This window comes from Zootermopsis nevadensis, unplaced genomic scaffold (assembly GCF_977971745.1).
Source record: "Zootermopsis nevadensis isolate Lab colony 2312 unplaced genomic scaffold, Znev_1.0 Znev_ptg000002l, whole genome shotgun sequence".
Classification (NCBI taxonomy): domain Eukaryota; kingdom Metazoa; phylum Arthropoda; class Insecta; order Blattodea; family Termopsidae; genus Zootermopsis; species Zootermopsis nevadensis.
Window position 1 is genome coordinate 22,774,145 of NW_028259134.1, and position 19,238 is coordinate 22,793,382.

General features: G+C 41.7%; 1 protein-coding gene across 9 annotated transcripts in view; it reads left to right on the forward strand.

The window, feature by feature from the left end:
- The window catches only part of sli (slit guidance ligand), a 204,887-nt gene that overhangs the window by 182,648 nt on the left and 3,001 nt on the right, over positions 1–19,238 (forward strand). For 2 of the 9 annotated variants that reach the window (XM_087353898.1, XM_087353843.1), the window contains exons 11-33: positions 2,455–2,526; positions 2,838–2,909; positions 5,332–5,403; positions 7,519–7,682; positions 8,293–8,443; positions 8,612–8,758; positions 8,969–9,040; positions 9,655–9,726; positions 10,121–10,284; positions 10,455–10,587; positions 11,358–11,429; positions 13,028–13,099; positions 13,220–13,291; positions 13,585–13,656; positions 13,852–14,015; positions 14,257–14,473; positions 14,592–14,731; positions 15,330–15,499; positions 15,952–16,159; positions 16,681–16,915; positions 17,459–17,682; positions 17,904–18,206; positions 18,583–18,603. In XM_087353898.1, coding sequence (XP_087210024.1) covers positions 2,455–2,526; positions 2,838–2,909; positions 5,332–5,403; positions 7,519–7,682; positions 8,293–8,443; positions 8,612–8,758; positions 8,969–9,040; positions 9,655–9,726; positions 10,121–10,284; positions 10,455–10,587; positions 11,358–11,429; positions 13,028–13,099; positions 13,220–13,291; positions 13,585–13,656; positions 13,852–14,015; positions 14,257–14,473; positions 14,592–14,731; positions 15,330–15,499; positions 15,952–16,159; positions 16,681–16,915; positions 17,459–17,682; positions 17,904–18,206; positions 18,583–18,603 — 3,089 coding nt within the window. The remainder of the gene's footprint in view (positions 1–2,454; positions 2,527–2,837; positions 2,910–5,331; positions 5,404–7,518; positions 7,683–8,292; positions 8,444–8,611; positions 8,759–8,968; positions 9,041–9,654; positions 9,727–10,120; positions 10,285–10,454; positions 10,588–11,357; positions 11,430–13,027; positions 13,100–13,219; positions 13,292–13,584; positions 13,657–13,851; positions 14,016–14,256; positions 14,474–14,591; positions 14,732–15,329; positions 15,500–15,951; positions 16,160–16,680; positions 16,916–17,458; positions 17,683–17,903; positions 18,207–18,582; positions 18,604–19,238) is intronic. The other 7 variants (XM_087353845.1, XM_087353847.1, XM_087353855.1 and 4 more) reach the window with 7 other exon arrangements.

Genomic DNA, 19,238 nt, shown 5'->3' on the forward strand with positions numbered 1-19,238 from the left:
CACACCTCACGTCGAATTTTCAACGGGTACGAGGGTAAAGCCGCCGGAGCATGAAGCTAACCACTTATCTTCACCTAAGAATACGTGGAGCTGTACCTCCACTTTCCAATACGCCTTCATGCTACTCGCAGCTTTGCCTTGTCTGTAAAGCCAGTGTCGTAGATTATCGCCGATCTCCGGACCACAGTTTGAAAAACAGTGGGATGTTTCGTCGCTTCGGATGGTGTGGGAGGGGCCCCGTTCTTCTGACAGCCGCGTATTAATCGCGCGGGGCTCTTCGGAGTTTTTGCTGCCAGGTCTGAGAAGGCGTGGACACGCGTTTCGTGCCCTGACCTTCAATGCGGGCCGTAGATGTTTTTGTTGCCAAGTGTCAGAGCACTAAGCACGCTCTGCAGTGTCTCGAATTATTCGTCCCCGTATTTTTTTTTTTCAAATTTCGACGAATTTGAAAAAAAAAATATTTCAAACGAAATTTGTAGATCTTAATGTGTTATGTATTTTATGCAGTGCGCCAGTTTCCTGTACCACGAGCAGCTTAAATGACAGGCCATGGAGTCTGTGAATTTGCTAGAATACTGTTTATGACTGCGTGTGTTGAATTATGTAATCAGTTTCTGAAACGCTTGAATTCAAAATTTTACGATGGATAAGACTCAAGAAATAAAACTAATTTTGTCTTAATTTCTTCAGATATATTTGGAAAGTTACTCGGGATTTTTTTTAGAACACCCTGTATAGTTTTTCGTCACCAAGTTACAGCGAAGCCGAACTCAAAATTGCGACAGTTTCTTTTTTCCAAGGACTGATAATTGGCCGTCGGATCATATCGAAAGTGTTTCTGAGTATTTGTGACTTTTTTTTCTAACAGCAGGTGAGGAGTAGCTTAGGTCTCATCAGTTTTAGCCAGAAATCACTCGAGGATGTTTTTAACGCCTCTCAGAATCAAACAACGCGAAGTCCGTAAATTTTCATTCCGTCTGTGCTCGTTGCTAAGTAACCGTGCGGCCGAGTTACGAATTACGACGTATCAGACCGCGATGTTTTATCTGCCAGGACAGAGGACGAGTACATGAAACAAATGAAGGCGTTTTCATCAGGGCAGAGTGGAATATCGTGTTGAGGAGAAAGGCAGGTTAAGTTGGGTTAAGTTAAGTTAGGTTAGCTTCTCTAATGATCTCTCTTACACCTAGTTAAGGACGTCACAGTTTTAATTTTCCATTTGTGGCTTCTTGTTTGTTTGTTTGTTTGAGTATTTGCATAACAAAAGAATGTACAATTAGCGCTCATGATTGTTCTAACTTCACAGCTGTCTGTCTGGAATTATAACGCAATTTTAATCAAATTTTACGTCACTTCCTCGTCTTCTTCTTGTACTGTTTTTGTTTCTCTTAATCTGACACCGAAGTTTCATTAGTCTAGTCACTTCCAAGGCATGTAATATGAATACAGATATACGATTAGTAGCTTAATAATTAATACCCTACACCAAATATTATTAAAACGATTAAATCAAGGACTGTGACATGGGTGGGGGCAGATTGTAAAGATGATAAATGAACATAACACTTTTGAGGATAATATTAAAGTGGATATTTTATAAATAGGAAAGAATATGGATTGGATTAATATAGCTTAAGGTGGAGACCAGTGGCGTTGTTTTGTGAGCACGATAATGAACCTTATGATTCCGTAAAATAATGGGAATTGATTAGCTGAGAGTCTTCGTTTTAGGCAGGTCTTACAGATCTCTTACAACTGGTCTGAATTATTTTTTTTTTATATAGAATAGTCAATTTCCCTCTTACTGCCTTCACCCCTAAACGCTACCCTTATCCACACAGCCCATTAGTGGAATTTGTGTCCCATTTCGGAACTTATTTGCACCGCAAAGTGCATTGCGCCCTGCCCTCTTTAAAATGCACGCACGCAAACAGAAGGGTTCTTACAGAATGCAAGCCGATTACTGAATACAGACGAGGTACAAGTCCGTAGAGTACAGATCGATTCATGAAATCCATACGCACTTAAGCTGTTCTCCTATTCTAACATTCAAGTAACACGGCGTTTGGATGTCGACTGCGCAGTAGCAGGACTTGTCACGTGATAAGAGTTGAACCAATCAGCGTAAGGTTTTCCCTTGTGGCGGTCGAAACTTCATATACATCGCCTGTCTGTATAATAAACACTGTTGGTTGCTCATAATTTGCTGTTTTCTAAAGGAATTTGGGCTTTGTGTGATGAATACCAATGCATTGTCGTGTTACGGTGATCTTTTGAAAGGGATTTTGGTCTTTAAGGGATAAAAAGGGAGTTCTGATGTGGACAGTTATTATTACTTCAATGCTGTACCTGCTTCTCCCCGAAACGTCGGCTCGACTTGGTCTTTGAGGACAGAGACTACTTTACCTTGCATCTCAAATGTCACCCACAGATTCTGTTGTCTTTATTTTGCAGAGTGCTGTACGGGAACAAGATTAAGGATCTTCCGGCGGGAATTTTCCACGGTCTGTCTTCCCTTCAGCTCCTGTGAGTATCAGACATGTTCGTCAATCACGTCCTCACCGCCGCTTCTAGTTTCCCATCTGTCCCCTGAATCGAACATTTCGTGTAATCTGCGTTTCGGAAGTTGACTCTGCTTCCATCTTCAGGTTGCTGTCATTATACCTACCTGAAGATGAAGGCTGTATCCAAATTTCTTTATTTACTGTGATAACCTGTCAACCCAAAAAACACGCAAGGAAATTCTTTTGTTTTTTAAATACTGAAGGTTGGAGGTTTCTGAACTAAATTTGCGTGGTTTTTGAATGGTGTTTACTGCCTTGTACTCTCTGTTCCAGGTTGCTCAATGCCAACGAAATTTCGTGCATCCGTAAGGACACCTTCAAGGACCTCCACAGCCTGAATCTACTGTAAGTGTTGGTGCATCGAAGGTGTTCAAGACGCAAACCCGAAATGTCATTACGCGTCGCGTGAAATTGCATTTTTATGTGACGAGGTGTCGTATTTATGGGCGATCATTTCATTGATATTCTCAAAAATTCTAGATCAGTTGGAAACAGACGTTCTTAATACATATTAATATCAGAAGTGGTTCCTTAAAATTCTGTTCAGAGTTTATTTGATTTTGTTTCTTCGTGCCTGTTAGGTTAGGTAAGGTTAGGTTAGGTTAGGTTAGGTTATGTTAGGTTAGGTTAGGTTAGGTTAGGTTTGATTAGTTTAGGTTATGTTAGGTTAGTTTAGGTTAGTTTAGGTTAGGTTAGGTTATGTTAGGTTAGGTTAGGTTAGGTTAGGTTTGATTAGTTTAGGTTATGTTAGGTTAGTTTAGGTTAGTTTAGGTTAGGTTAGGTTAGGTTAGGTTATGTTATGTTAGGTGAGTTTAGGTTAGGTTAGGTGAGTTTAGGTTTGATTAGTTTAGGTTATGTTAGGTTAGTTTAGGTTTAGGTTAGGTTAGGTTATGTTAGGTTAGTTTAGGTTAGTTTAGGTTAGGTTAGGTTAGGTTAGGTTATGTTATGTTAGGTGAGTTTAGGTTAGGTTAGGTGAGTTTAGGTTTGATTAGTTTAGGTTATGTTAGGTTAGTTTAGGTTAGTTTAGGTTAGGTTAGGTTAGGTTATGTTAGGTTAGGTGAGTTTAGGTTATGTTAGGTTAGTTTAGGTTTGATTAGTTTAGGTTATGTTAGGTTAGTTTAGGTTAGTTTAGGTTAGGTTAGGTTAGGTTAGGTTATGTTAGGTTAGGTGAGTTTAGGTTAGGTTAGGTGAGTTTAGGTTAGGTTAGTTTAGGTTATGTTAGGTTAGGTTAGGTTATGTTAGGTTAGGTTAGGTTAGGTTAGGTTTGATTAGTTTAGGTTATGTTAGGTTAGTTTAGGTTAGGTTAGGTTATGTTAGGTTAGGTTAGGTTAGGTTAGGTTTGATTAGTTTAGGTTATGTTAGGTTAGTTTAGGTTAGTTTAGGTTAGGTTAGGTTATGTTAGGTTAGGTTAGGTTAGGTTTGATTAGTTTAGGTTATGTTAGGTTAGTTTAGGTTAGTTTAGGTTAGGTTAGGTTAGGTTAGGTTTGATTAGTTTAGGTTATGTTAGGTTAGTTTAGGTTTAGGTTAGGTTAGGTTATGTTAGGTTAGTTTAGGTTAGTTTAGGTTAGTTTAGGTTAGGTTAGGTTAGGTTATGTTATGTTAGGTTAGGTGAGTTTAGGTTAGGTTAGGTGAGTTTAGGTTTGATTAGTTTAGGTTATGTTAGGTTAGTTTAGGTTAGTTTAGGTTAGGTTAGGTTAGGTTATGTTAGGTTAGGTGAGTTTAGGTTATGTTAGGTTAGTTTAGGTTTGATTAGTTTAGGTTATGTTAGGTTAGTTTAGGTTAGTTTAGGTTAGGTTAGGTTAGGTTAGGTTAGGTTATGTTAGGTTAGGTGAGTTTAGGTTAGGTTAGGTGAGTTTAGGTTAGGTTAGTTTAGGTTATGTTAGGTTAGGTTTCGGAATTTCTTCGCTGAATGCGTTCAAATACCGAACATTTATGGAGATGCAATTTTAGTTTAAGAATCTTAATGAACTGTACGTGTAATCCGCTTTAGTAATGGGCCTTCAGAGCTCCTATTTTGAACAAGGTCTCAAATGCACTTTTGTCTTTTATGTACTCTTTTAAATAACAAAATATTAATTTTATATTAATGTATTTGTGTGATGAACCTTTTGAAGTAACTTTAGATCTATATATATAGTAAAATTCATTTTACAATGTTTCTAAATGTACACGCGCTTATCGTATTGTTATCTTCAGTATATGAATCAGCGGTCGAACAGAGTCACGCAACGTTACGTACGTAACAAGCGATGTTTCTTTCTCAGAGCGTTTGGATTTTACAACTCTCTCTGTTTATGAATGTTCCCCCGTTAAACAACTGGTAATTACCTGCAATTAGCACCTAATTTGCCCCTGCTGGTTGCCTTCTATTGTTTTAAAGCCCCACGCCCCAGAGGCACGTGGCTGGACTGACGTCACGTAATTAGCGGTGTCACGTGATGCGAATTTTAAACAGCTGAAGTACCAAATGCACAGTACATAATAGATGCTGTCGGCAACTGCAGTTCCGCCTTTACCGACTCACTTGTCGTGATAATTTGCAAGAATTCTGTGAACAAATTGAGCCCATATTCTTCAAATTTGAATTTGTTCCTGTTTATGAACCAGGTTAGTTTCGTCAAATGAGAGTGACAGTGGTCTGGGCGACCGGGGTTCGATTACTGGCATAGGTAGGAGTTGTGTCATTCTGTTATGTTTATGAACGTGTCGCCACCACGTATGGCGGAGCGTTGCTATGGTAACAAGGCGCCGGTGTTCTCTGTTACAGGTCACTGTATGATAACAACATTCAGTCTCTGGCTAACGGAACTTTCGACTCCTTGAGGAGCATCCAGACGCTGTGAGTATTTTTTTTTTTGGCACGTACTGTACTTCACATATGTTTGCAAGCACAAACCGAAGTTAATGTGCTCTTGAATTTTTTTCGTAAGTGTAATTTTGTCACCGTCGTTAACAAATTTGGAATTTGACACATTATCTGCGTGTACTTCTGGACCAAGTTACGTGATTTGTTCAGTTTTGTTCTCTTCAAATTTATATATATATATATTTCGTTGCTGATTTGTAAAATATAATTCCTGGCTGGAAGTTACTACACTACGTTCAGTCTAAGTGTTCCTGTGAGTGACGTCACATCTAACATTATCGGCCGCAATGAGAGAGACGTCTAGGTTGAACGCAATAATAACTCTTGAGCTTTGGTTTTCAACTTCTTGTTTTCGTTCTGACGCCGATGTTTTCGTCTGTATGAGCCAAGGCATAAAAAGTTCAAATTAAATCGGCCTCTAGATCTGTTAGAACTTGCGACTTTGGCTCAGCCAGCGAGCGAGGAAAGATTGATTAGACCGATGGGCGTCGAGCCAAAAACGCAGGAAAAGTTGGTACAGTAAAGCGAATAAGTAAGGACATATTTTCTCGTTTTAAGAAATGGATAATTATAATTGAATTTCAGAACTTTGGCCATAAAAAGTAGAAATGACGGGATAATTAGCCATTATTCAACTGAAACATATACCAAAGTTTCTTCTCATCAAATTCCTAATATACCCTGTGCCTGTCAAAGATTTAGACACCAGAGAGGGCATTAAAAGTTCATCTCAGTTTATGGAACAGCGGGACGAGAGAATAAAAATTATTCGTGGTTTATCTAACGACGCTTTCAGTGGCTTAGACTATAATAGCGTCTGATAAGAGAGAGGTTTGAAGAAATTGTTATATGTGAAATCTCAAAAGTATGCACATAGTCTCGAACCCAGAACATGTAGCGGGATTTCATTTCAAGTAATATCCTCAAATATCTCTCTACCAGGGGCAAAGTCTTTGGACTCCAAAGTGTGAAATTTCTCTTCCTTGCGCCTGTAAAGAAGCACATTATTAATCTTGCGCCTACTACGCATCGCATAGACTACCCGCTGTTGTGCCGTGGCGAAGAAGTTGCCGCGCTAGCACGGCGCGAGACTGATGACGTAAAGAACAGTTTTTTTAAAGGCAGTGGCTAATACGTTGAAGGGCGCAAAATAGGGTGGCACTGTTTATTTGCAATTTCTCATTTCAGACTCGACAAACATTACTCCATGTCTATTTCAAATATCTTACGGCTGAAGTGCTTTATGAAATTGAGGTTAAATATGATTTGGTCTTGTCGAACGTTATTAGTAATACACATAACCGTGAAACGTTGGAATGCAACTGCAAAATAAATGACGCAATAATCCTGCAGTTCATAATCCAGATTTACGAGTCTGGACACCTTAAATCTTTCAAGAACGTATTCGCGTGTTTATTATTAAAGTTATGAAATGTTACCTCTTGTTTCTGCCACAAGATTTCAGCACAAGATAGATAAAACAAATGAAACGCGTCATGTTGTATTATAATTTAATATACTTCCAGTAGAGCGCACCTCTGTGTGGTCGCTTCCCTGTAATCAAAGCGGCAACTTTACGGACGTGTGAACCGGATGTGACACTAGCGACATTCAGTGTAGAGTCTTGGAATGTGCAAATTTGGCGCAAAATTGAGAATAACGTAGCTGACTGGCGATATCGTGATATTTAGTGAAATTCTGCTTCACTAAAAACGTCATTGGTGTTATTGTTAATGTGTGTGTGTCGTGACAGTTCATAAATAAAAAGTTACATGAAGTATTTGTAGTTTCCACTCTCTGTAGCTTGCTATTGTACAGCAGTCATGGTAAGAATTTCATGCCGTTGGTTGAAAGAACGCTTTGTCTCTCTCTAATGATGCGTAGATTTAGTTGAGAACATATGAAATTTCTCAGATACTAAGTTTATACTAATGGATATTTTTTCTCTAAAATTGTGATTAATTGCAGGATTGGTGTTTCCTTGCACACAGCCTAAGATACAATTTGACACAGCTAAATGTTGATCTACTGAATTAATTTGTATCAAAATAAATATAAAGCCTTCAATTTTTAATCCACATGTTTCAGACATCTGGCACGAAATCCCTTTATTTGTGACTGTAACCTGAGATGGTTGGCCGAGTATCTTCATCGCAACCCCATAGAGACGTCGGGGGCAAGGTGTGACACACCGAAACGCATGCAACGGCGGCGCATAGAGGTGCTGAAGGATGAGAAATTCAAATGTAAGGGTAAGCAATGTCCTTTGTATGACCAGGTAAGGGCCCCTTCTGTTTGGGTCCTGCTACTGATTCTGCAAAAGCAGATCCAACTGGACAGTCAAGTATAAAAGCTAGTTCATGGAAATATACAATGCTATAATTGAAAGTATTCTTGGTGTCGTTTATATTATAATCTGTAGTGCAGATTTTTCAAATGATCAGCCATATTGGTGCAGAATGAACCTTTGACTGTCTTCAAATGAGATGACTGACCACAGGATGTCACTTCCTGTCACATGAGCTAAGGAACAAGGTTGGGTTAGGTTAGTTTAGGTTGGGTTAGGTTAGTTTAGGTTAGGTTAGTTTAGTTTGGGTTAGGTTAGGTTAATGTGTGGATGAATGACATATATTTGAAAGTTATTATATTTTATTTCAATAAATGACAACTAACCTAACCTAACTTATTTTTAAAGAGATGTGTCCCAATAACCCACAAGTACCAAATATTATATTTATAAGTAAGAAACTGTGTTTAAGCCATTAGGTTTATGTTATAATCACGTTTTACTTGACAGTGAAAGTTGATTCTTTGACGACGGCAAATCTCGCGGTGTAAGTAGTTGCTCTGCTCTTATTGAAGGTGTGGAAGAGTTCCGGACTCGTCTGGCAGGCGAGTGCCTGATTGACAGCGCGTGTCCCAGCGGCTGCTCCTGCGAAGGAACTCTGGTCGACTGTTCGGCTCGAGGCCTCAAGGACATTCCCAAGGACATCCCGATGTACACGACGGAGCTGTGAGCGCTGCTTTCTGTGTTAAAATTTGATACTAAATTGATTCTAGAAACTGTTGATGAATGAGCGAACCAAATTAAAGAATAGCGAAGTATGAATTGTATTTGACGTGTTACATCGACCATAATGGGGTCGAACTGCCATCGTTCTGAGTCTTCTTTCTACTTTAGTTTGCTGAACGACAATGAGATCGGACGTATCAAGTCCGACGGCTTGTTCGGGAGACTGCTGAACCTGCAGAAACTGGACCTGAGACGGAACAGAGTGACGGGAATCGAAGAGAATGCTTTTGAGGGAGCAGCGCGCCTCAACGAACTGTAAGTGATCGGCGTGTCGTCGTCTCAGTAACCGCACGTTGGTAATTTTCTTTGTCACTCGGTCTCTCGTTTTTCAAAATGGATTCAGTGAATCCGGTAGACATTTTCTACAATTTCCTTTTGATGGATTTTAATTAACATTTGTTAATTTTTGAGAAAGTTCTGCTTTTTTTTTAAGTGACGTGTAAGAGTTGTCATGTTTGATTTCAGGTTGCTTTCAGAAAACAAGATCAGAGAAGTTCACAACAAGATGTTTGTTGGTCTGACGAACCTGAAGACGCTGTAAGTATCGAATTCGAAGTCTTCGACTAGAAACGTGAGATTTATAGATCTGTATATTTATGAAACTTTGTTTTAACATATTTTGTTGCTCTTTTCTAAAAAAAGCAGGTTTTCTTGTCCGGTTCCAGTTTGTCGTGTAATTACATAGAAATTTGTGAGCGTGATAGGCCGTAGCACATAAGAAGGTCCACTGTTTGCTTCACGTTATTATTTAATTATTTTTAAATGGTCTTATATGTACCGTGATGTTAATTTATGGTGGTCTCTGCCTTGCATGAGAAAGAAGCTGCATAAATGGAGAGATTTATGAGACCAGATGAGAATCGTCGACCATCAATGACAAGAGAATCCATTCTTATGTCGTCATTCAGGATTTTTGATGTTTTGCCTCTAGAATTTTGACTAGACGCAACTCGTACTACTGTTTGGCTGTCCACAGTTTTGCCCAATCTCTCGACGCTCGACATGTGTCATGTGCGAGTACCACGCTCGCACACTCTCCAGAGATGATCTTATGAGATTAAGTTCCGAGTGCAGTTGAAGATTATGGCCTCCATAAAAATGGAGAAAAATTATTCTGTGTATGATTTGCTGATGCTTTGATTATCTTACAGCGCTCTGTACGACAACCAGATAACCTGCGTGATGCCGGGATCCTTCGACTCCCTCACGTCATTACACTCGCTGTAAGTGCGGTTCTGTCAGTTAACCTGCAATGAAGCTGTATTTTCTCATCAGAATTATTTTGTAAATTACTTTTATAAGACATGACACTAGACAGCGTTTACAAAATCTTCTTCTTCTATGGCTCTCCGGTCCGTATTCGGTCCACGGCCTCCTCAATTCTCCTCTTCCGTTCGGTCCTCTGTTAGGTCCGTCTGTCCGAGGCTTTGATCGAGGTCTCGAAACATCTTCCTTTTTACGGCGCGAGGTTGTCAGCCTTGCAACCAACCCCCAACCTGGAGGACCAGGGTACCTCTCCCCCTTGAAATCATGAAGCTAAATTAATTTGAAATTACAAATTTTTTAACCTTCCTTACTTATTTACATGTAGAACAAGAAATTGTGTGCGTGTTTCAGAAATCTCCTGTCGAATCCATTCAGCTGTAATTGTCACTTGGCGTGGTTCTCCGAGTGGCTCCAGAAACACGACCTGAGCGGGGGAAGTCCGCGCTGTCACGCGCCTCCGCGTGTGAAGGACGTCCCAATTCATGAACTGCCACATCACGAGTTCAAATGCAACAGTACGTTACAAATAGTCTTGTCTCTGTCCTCGCGGACTAGCCGACTTAAGTATCCGCAGTCGTCGCGTTCTTTATCCACTGCCATTGCGTCAACACATTTATACCATTTTTACCTGCGCATTGTGATCATTTAAGCTGTTTTATTGATCATAAATATGATTTTTTGATAGGTGACAATGATCAAGGTTGTCTCGGGGATAATTACTGCCCTCCGAAGTGCGTGTGTACAGGCACAGTAGTGCGCTGCAGCAGGGTACGCCTTCGGGAGATCCCACGTGGGATTCCTCCAGAAACATCAGAGCTGTGAGTATTGTCTCTGTTTGTTGTTTGTTTCAGGAATATACTTTAATGAATTTGTTAGCCGAAGACACCGTAGGGGGCCACGAGGTAAGTCGTGAGAATCAGCGAAAGGGCAAACGGAAATCTTGTAATGATTTGGAACGCAGAATTTATTATTAAGAAGTTAAAGATGAAGTTGTTCCCGCGCTTAATTAAGCACCTTGTCGTGAAGTTGTATACGGGGAAGCGTCGGTGTTGCCCTGCGTGTTCTTAATCTTGGCACTAGATGGTGCTCCATCTACTGTACGCCTTGGGAAAGAACTTGTACTAACCACTGGACACGAAGCTGTCGGCGAATGTACCAAATAGACCGCACCTCATCTGTGAGAACTTCTTCCGCACTCTCTGACTGGTGAAACCCTTCGTTTTGTCTGCTCAGAAATGTAAAAATGTTAACATAAATTTCAAAATACAAACCTCGCACTACCCTGAAATTTTTTGTTACATGTGTACTATATATGTAATTCAGAAAGTAAGTTGTTTTAATTTTCATCCGTTAGTATTTTACACCTGTGACTGACTGTACCCAAACGGGCAACGTCGGATTTGCGCGCGTGTTACGAGAGGTTAAAAAAATAGATGAACTACCTGTAATAACTTTTTTTAAGCTGTTATCGCAACTTAAAATAACAGTCGAGTCACAAGATACAGGAGATATTAAACAGCATTTAATGTTTGATTTTACTTCGTAAGTTTTTCTGGACAGAGCATTTATGTCTCTTCTACATTTGCAGTTACTTGGACGTGAATGAGATTCAGACAATCAACGCTGATCGACTTAGCCACCTGAAATCGCTTACAAGGCTGTGAGTATTCTCTCATCGCCATTTTAGACCTAAAACAGCGAGGTTTCATGTTCTCACGATGACGGCTATCTTCTGGGACGTAGTACCATGGAGTCTGGTAGACATTGACCAACATGTCAGAGTAGCTTACTGCCTCCTCCATGAGGTCGAAGCAGCCAGCAAGATCCTCCGAAACACGAGTCTGTTTCTACCAGACTCCGTGGCGCTACGTCCGAGAAGATAGCCGTCTTTTTACACCTCTGAAGTACGGGAAAATTCTCCCTGAAGATTTACATAAAAAATGTAATAATACACGAACATTTTATTTACATATTGCAGAACTAATGCTATTTTATAATATTTAAAATCACCCATAAACAATTTATTTGCTGGCACGTACCTCGTATTTGATATTTAACAACTACTTGCAATTTCTGTGGTTAACATTTAGGCTATTTTAATCATATTTAATTAGACGTCTCTGGAAATGCTTGCTACTTCTCACTTCAAAATATTTTGTCTTCCCGTCTGATTTCTAGGAACCTGAAAATTAAAGTATACAAAACAATAATTCTGCCTGTTGTTTTGTATGGGTGCGAAACATGGTCTCTCACTCTGAGGGAGGAACACGGATTGCAGGTGTTTGAGAGGATATTTGGGCCTAGGAGAGAAGACGATGGGGCGTGGAGAAAACTGCACAATGACGAGCTTAAAAATCTGTACTCCTCCCCGAATATTGTCAGGGTGATTAAGTCGAGAAGAATGAGATGGGCGGGGCATGTAGCGCGCATGGATGGGGAAAGATGTGTTCACCAGGAAGCCTGAGGGGAAGAGACCACTGGGGAGACCTAGACGTACATGGGAGGATAATGTCAGGCGGGAGGAAGCCTGAGGGGAAGAGACCTCTGGGGAGACCTAGACGTAGATGGGAGGATAATCTCAGGCGGGATCTATGGGAGATAGGAGTTGAAGGAGACTGGATTTTGTTGGCCCAGGACAGGGTCCGGTGGAGGGCTTTGGTTAATTCGGTGATGAACCTTCGGGTTCCGTAAGCCATCTAGTTGGTTGGGTCCACTATTTGGGAAGCCTGAGGGGAAGAGACCGCTGGGGAGACCTAGACGTAGATGGGAGGATAATCTCAGGCGGGATCTATGGGAGATAGGAGTTGAAGGAGACTGGATTTTGTAGGCCCAGGACAGGGTCCGGTGGAGGGCTTTGGTTAATTCGGTGATGAACCTTCGGGTTCCGTAAGCCATCTAGTTGGTTGGGTCCACTATTTGGGAAGTCTGAGGGGAAGAGACCTCTGGGGAGACCTAGACGTAGATGGGAGGATAATCTCAGGCAGGATCTGTGGGAGATAGGAGTTGAAGGAGACTGGATTTTGTCAGCCCAGGACAGGGACCGGTGGATGGCTTTGGTTACTTCGGTGATGAACCTTTGGGTTCGGTAAGGCGTCTAGTTAGTTAGTTACGGTGTCTCATGTAATAGTTGATGTTGATAATTATTATGATGTATCAATGAGTCAAGGGTGTCTAAAACATCTGGTGCTAAACTGGTTAGCCGAGGCACTAATTCCGTTGTGTATAGTGTCAGTAATTTAATTATCATTAATGTTCCAGGGATTTGAGCAACAATCAGATATCGATACTCTCAAACTTCTCATTTGTGAACCTCACGAAGTTGTCCACACTGTGAGTACCCTCTTAATTCTGAGTGGATTTTTTTTTTGTAGAGACACGTGTTATTCTTTTGGAATTTGAGATGTGTTCGAATGGATCTCCGTGCCTCATGAGTTCCTTTTGTGTGTACAGGATCATCAGTTATAACAAGTTGCAGTGTATCCAGCGCGATGCCCTGGCTGGTCTCGAATCTCTTCGCATCATGTAAGTTGGTACTCGTATACAGATTGTTCTACTTTACGCACAGGGCAATGACACCAATGGGAATATTTAATTCTTGCGGCCGTATCCCGTTGTTTCGGCTGATGGACCGCTTGGAATCGGTACGGCCACGATTTCAGCTTGTCGTTTATCGCACGCCAACACGGTCTCTGACACGTTTTGTCCGCACGGACGTACGACGTCTCTGAAATTCTGTGGCCTCTCCGTAGTTGCAGTCGACATTTCCATTTAATGACATTTCCAAGCGGTTAAATAATTTCCGTATTCTGTTTCAGCTCCCTTCATGGAAATGACATTTCGATGATTCCCGAAGGAGCATTTGAAGACCTCAAGTCCATCACACACCTGTAAGTAGCTCGTCTGACGCCGAGCACACCTTTGTCATTCTCAGATTTCTATTTTTTGCTTTAGCGTTAATTACAGAGTTAAATTTCAGTTTGCAGCCCCATATTACAAGCGTTTAAACAACCCTATTCCATATGATGAAGGTAATTTATTATGAACCTCGCTTTTATTTCACTTTGAATTTCAATATTTGTCAGAGCTCTCGGAGCAAACCCCTTCCTGTGCGACTGCTCGCTACGTTGGCTGGCTGACTGGGTAAAGCGAGACTATGTGGAACCAGGGATTGCTCGCTGCGTTGAGCCTCACACGATGAGAGATAAATTGCTGCTCACTACACCTTCCTCCGCTTTCCAATGTAAAGGTGAGTATGCGGCGGCGCAACGGTTGGCTAAAACCAGGTTTCTAGTAACATGCTGCTAAATTATTCAACCTGGTTTTCTGTGTGATAAAGGTTAACTGTTAACTTAGCTAGAACAATACAGAATACGTGAACGCAGATGAAAATCTACAGGTTAAGATCCGACTCTTCTATCGTTTTAATTGCTGGTCACATTTATTTTTACTGGGTGCGATGTGTTGTGGAGCACGTGTTCCGTTTCCAGGTCGCGTCAGCTACGAGATCTTGGCCAAGTGCGACGCCTGCTTTACATTCCCTTGTGCTAACGGCGGTGAGTGTGAGGCGCTGCCGGAACGTCAGTACGTGTGTCGCTGCGCGCCCGGGTACCACGGCCAGCACTGTCAGTACATGATAGACGCTTGTTATGGCAACCCCTGTCGCAATGCAGGAACGTGCAAGGTGCTCGAAGAAGGGCGTTTTAGGTAAGTGTGTCGTGCAACACCACCAGTCTTGCGGCATCTCATTCGTCACTATGCGATTAATGTTGTTTTTAGTCGACACCGACACGCATATTCAGTGTGACTCGTCGTCTGTCCGCAGCTGTCACTGCCCTGCTGGCTTCACAGGGGACAGATGTGAGACGAACGTGGATGACTGCAGCAGCAACAAGTGTGAAAACAATGCCACCTGTGTTGACCTGGTGCAGGCGTATGAATGTCGCTGTACTTCAGGATTCATGGGTAAATTCATTATCAATTGTCTATTTACGTGGAGCGACTTATGACGAGTCTTCTAGTAAGTACTCCTCTCGTACTTGTGCCATTTTTTATATAAAAGTTGACTGGTAATAATGTTTTTTTTTACCAGTTCTTAAATGTGTACCGGAAAATTGTCGGTAAAATTTATGGCAATGAATAAAGAAATATATTTTAACGAAGCGTAATGTAACAATTAAAATCATATCTTATCTTTGCTTAATTAAAGAATGTGATATGATTGAATGTAATGAAACATTTTATAGATGTACATGCGTAGAATGAGTCTTCTGTTTCCGCAAAGCAGCGGCGCATTTAATTTTTAACAATTTCTACATATTTGGTTTTTAATAAAAAAAATTTTTTTTTGGTTTTCTGTAATCCTACAGTAATTATATAAATTTGAAAAGACTCTTCGTGCCAACAGCGTAAACAGTTTTGTTGGTATTCATGATGTTTATATATCAATTCACTGTACGGTATGCGAGGTTTTAAGACCACGGTAATTAGCGAGATAGGCTGTAAATTTCTTCCTTTATTCAGCGATAAATGTTCCGCTTTCACTGTGAAGGGTCTATTACAGGTGAATATTGTGAGACGAAGATTCCATTTTGCACCAAGGAGTATAATCCATGTCGTAATGGCGCCCGCTGCGTGGATCACTTCACGCACTACACGTGCGAGTGTGTGGTGGGCTACTCCGGGGAGAACTGTACCATCAACGTGGATGACTGCCAGAACAATATTTGCCAGGTACAATTGTCGTAGAGTGATGTGATTGTCGCTAGGAGTCACGGAATTTTCAGTCTGTGTAACTTCGCCTTTGAGCGGTCTGTTACTTATAAATTATGCAAACAAAACTGAACGAGCTGATCGTAATTTGACGAAACCCATCCCCGTTCCCTTCAATGTAACCTTGACAGTGTACAGACAGGAATTCAAATGGGCTCATTGCTGTTGATGTCGACTCCTAAGCCTCAGCGTTTCGTTCGAAATTCTCAGGGTTCAGAATATTAGAAAATAGAATGTAATTATAATAAAAGGAATATTTGACGATGTTAGAAACGTGTAGGTTACTTTAGACGTGGTGAAGAAATTTATTTATTTCGAAGTCCCAGTGCATGACTAGGAAGGTCTCTTAAGTGCTGACGTACCACCTCCAAAATGTCCGCGTTCTTTCACCGAGAGACCTCTGTTTGTTGCAGAATGGGGCTACGTGCGTGGACGGCGTGAATGACTATGCGTGCAAGTGTCCAGGTGATTTCACAGGAAAGTTCTGTGAGATCGCTCCCATGGTGGCCATGCTGTATCCTCAGACGTCACCCTGCCAACACCACGACTGCAAGAATGGCATATGCTTCCAACCAATGGGCTCCAATGATTACATTTGCAAATGTGCTCCTGGCTATTCGGGTGTGTAACCATAAGGTGGCATTGATAATTCTCGTACGCTATTGGGATTGCGGAAGTATGACGATGTTTTTAACATAGCCACGTGCCTTCCAGGGGTCCGCAGTGGTCGTGAGGCGCGGGCCTTGTGCCGCTTGGTCGCTGGGACCGTGGGTTCGAATCCCACTCAAGCCATGGATGTCTGTCCGCATTTTTCTGTGTCGTGCTGTCCTGTGTACAGGTAGAGGCCTTGCGACGGGCCGATCCCACGTCCAAGGAGTCCTACCGAAATGTCTACAGATCGAGCCAACGAAAAGTTGGGACCCGCAGTGCTCAGGCACTTGTAGAACGGGTCGTTCCCAGTATGTGCCTTCCTCATCCATGATTTCTGATTGCTAAACCTTTTAGAATGAAAGAATCCCAGGCGTCCGTCATGAATCAGTGTGCACTTCTACGACTGTCAGTCCGTTGCCCTGTATTGACGTTACAGCTACTAGTGTGGAAATTGCCACATGTTGTTAAACACGGAATCTTCTCTTGTCCAGGAAAGAGATGCGAGTACTTGACTAGCCTCAGCTTTGTACACAATAACTCGTTCGTGGAACTGGAGCCATTGCGAACGAAGCCTTCGGCCAACGTGACCATGGTGTTCGCGACAGAACAAGAGAACGGAGTTCTTTTGTATGACGGACAGTCGGAACACTTGGCTGTCGAATTGTTTAACGGTCGCATCCGCGTCAGCTACGATGTTGGCAACTACCCTGTGTCGACAATGTACAGGCATGTATTTTCTGTTTTGTTAAAGAGGCATCTGGGCGTCTGACTTATTAAGTTTTAAATCTGTATTGTTCATAAAATTTTGTGTTCACTTTAGTAAACGCATTTCTTTTGATAAAATAGTTTGTATACTAGCCTAAAAGAGTTCTGAGTTTAATCTCGGCCATTTTCTGTGACGATAACTTAATTCACAGCTTTTTCAGTACAATGACGGGCAGGGACCTCCAGATAGCAGAAGAGCCATCTCCCAAAAAGATTTTGTATATCAGAACAATATTTGACGTAGTATTTCCGTAATGGATCGAACTGGTTTACAGTTTGTCACACTGTTGGGATTCAGAATTAGTAGCGTTAAATTCTTCAGGGTCAGATGATCATCTTAAAGTTTGCGACTGATTTATTCAGTATTTATTAATATTATATTGGTCACCGTCATGGTCTGTCACTAGAGAGAGAGAGAGAAGGTTTGAGTCATTTAAAATTTGAGAGATTTGTAGTATATGTAATGCATATAAATAATAGAGCGTCGTTGAATTTCTTTGGCAGTTTTGAGATGGTAAGTGATGGAAAGTACCACATGGCGGAACTGATAGCGATTAAGAAGAATTTCACACTGCGCGTGGACCGTGGTCTAGCTCGTAGCATTATAAACGAGGGATCGCGGGATTTCCTCCACCTCACGTCACCTCTCTTCATTGGGGGCGTTCCCCCCGAGGCTGGCCAAGGGGCGTTCACTCAGTGGCATCTCCGTAACCTCACCAGTTTCAATGGTATGGTGTTTTGAAATCAGTTTATTCAAATTGTTGGCTAAAATATTGTATTTAGAGAGTGTCGAGTTGGTGTTATCAATTCATATTTATAGTAATGAGCTTTTAACTATTTCCTACTCACATGTTTGGGTCTGTTTTTTGTTTCACAATTGCTTTAAAATTGAAAGATGAAATTTTTGTGCCTTGGTGAAAGCAGTTTCTAGATGTTTCGTGTGGCGTAGGTTGCTTGAAAGAGCTCTGGGTGAACCACAAGCCAGTGGACTTCACAAATGCGGCGCGACAGCAGAAGGTGACTCCCGGCTGCTCCCTCCTGCAAGACGAGGAAGAAGAAGATGACGAGGAGATGGAGGAAGATGAGGGGGGGCCAGCAGCTGTCGTGGCGGCAGCACCCGCAGCGGAACCAGACAACTGCGCGAACAACCAGTGTCGACGAGGCAGCAAGTGCGTGCCCCGGTCCCGGCCAGGGGAGTACACGTGTCGCTGCAGACCCGGGTGGGGGGGACACTACTGCGAGCAAGGTACAGGTAAATGGGGACACTGGTTCGATAAAGAATAGATTGTTTGATGGTGACGTATTCATAAATGTTCGATGAGATTAGATTAAAGACGAGTAAAAAATTGTTTTGTATTATTCAGTTTAATAACGTACTATCTGAAAATCAAGATATATAAAACAGTGCCGAGGAAAATAATTTTTGCCGACGTTAATACTCCGAGAGAGAAGACTTTGAGAGTTGCTGTCCTCGCTCAATGTTATCGGAGTATTTATGTTGGGCTCGGAATGTGGCGTGGCCACACAATTTTAAGTATTTCTTAAATCAGCTGTTAGAATACCAAAGGTGTTTTGCATCGCCATAATAGTAATTATTTCCTTTTATGTTTCTATCCTGCCGATGCCAGATGTGAGCATGGAATACCAAGGTACGTCTCGCTTTCCGCTTTGTAAATACTAAACTTATGAAATATTGTTTAAATAACAAATGAAAATGACACTCATGAGGAAGTTAGGAGGAGATTAAATTCAGGAAATGCTTGCAACTTCTCAGTCCAAAATATTTTGTCTTCCCGTCTGATTTCTAAGAACCTGTAACGGTAATCTTGCCTGTTGTTTTGTATGGGTGCAAAACATGGTCTCTCACTCAGAGGGAGGAACACAGATTGCAGGTGTTTGAGAATCTGGTGTTGAGGAGGATATTTGGGCCTAAGAGGGAAGATGATGGGACATGGAGAAAACTGCATAATGAGCTTAAAAATCTGTACTCCTCCCCGAATATTGTCAGGGTGATTAAGTCTAGAAGAATGAGATGGGCGGGGCATGTAGCGCGCATGGAAGGGACAAGAGGTGTTCACCGGGAAGCCTGAGGGGAAGAGACCCCAGGGGACACCTAGACGTAGATGGAGGATAATGTCAGGCGGGATCTGTGGGAGATAGGAGTTGAAGGAGACTGGATTTTGTTGGCCCAGGACAGGGTCCGGTGGAGGGCTCTGGTTAATTCGGTGATGAACCTTCGGGTTCGGTAAGCCATCTGGTTGGTTAGTTGTGAAGTATTGTTTAT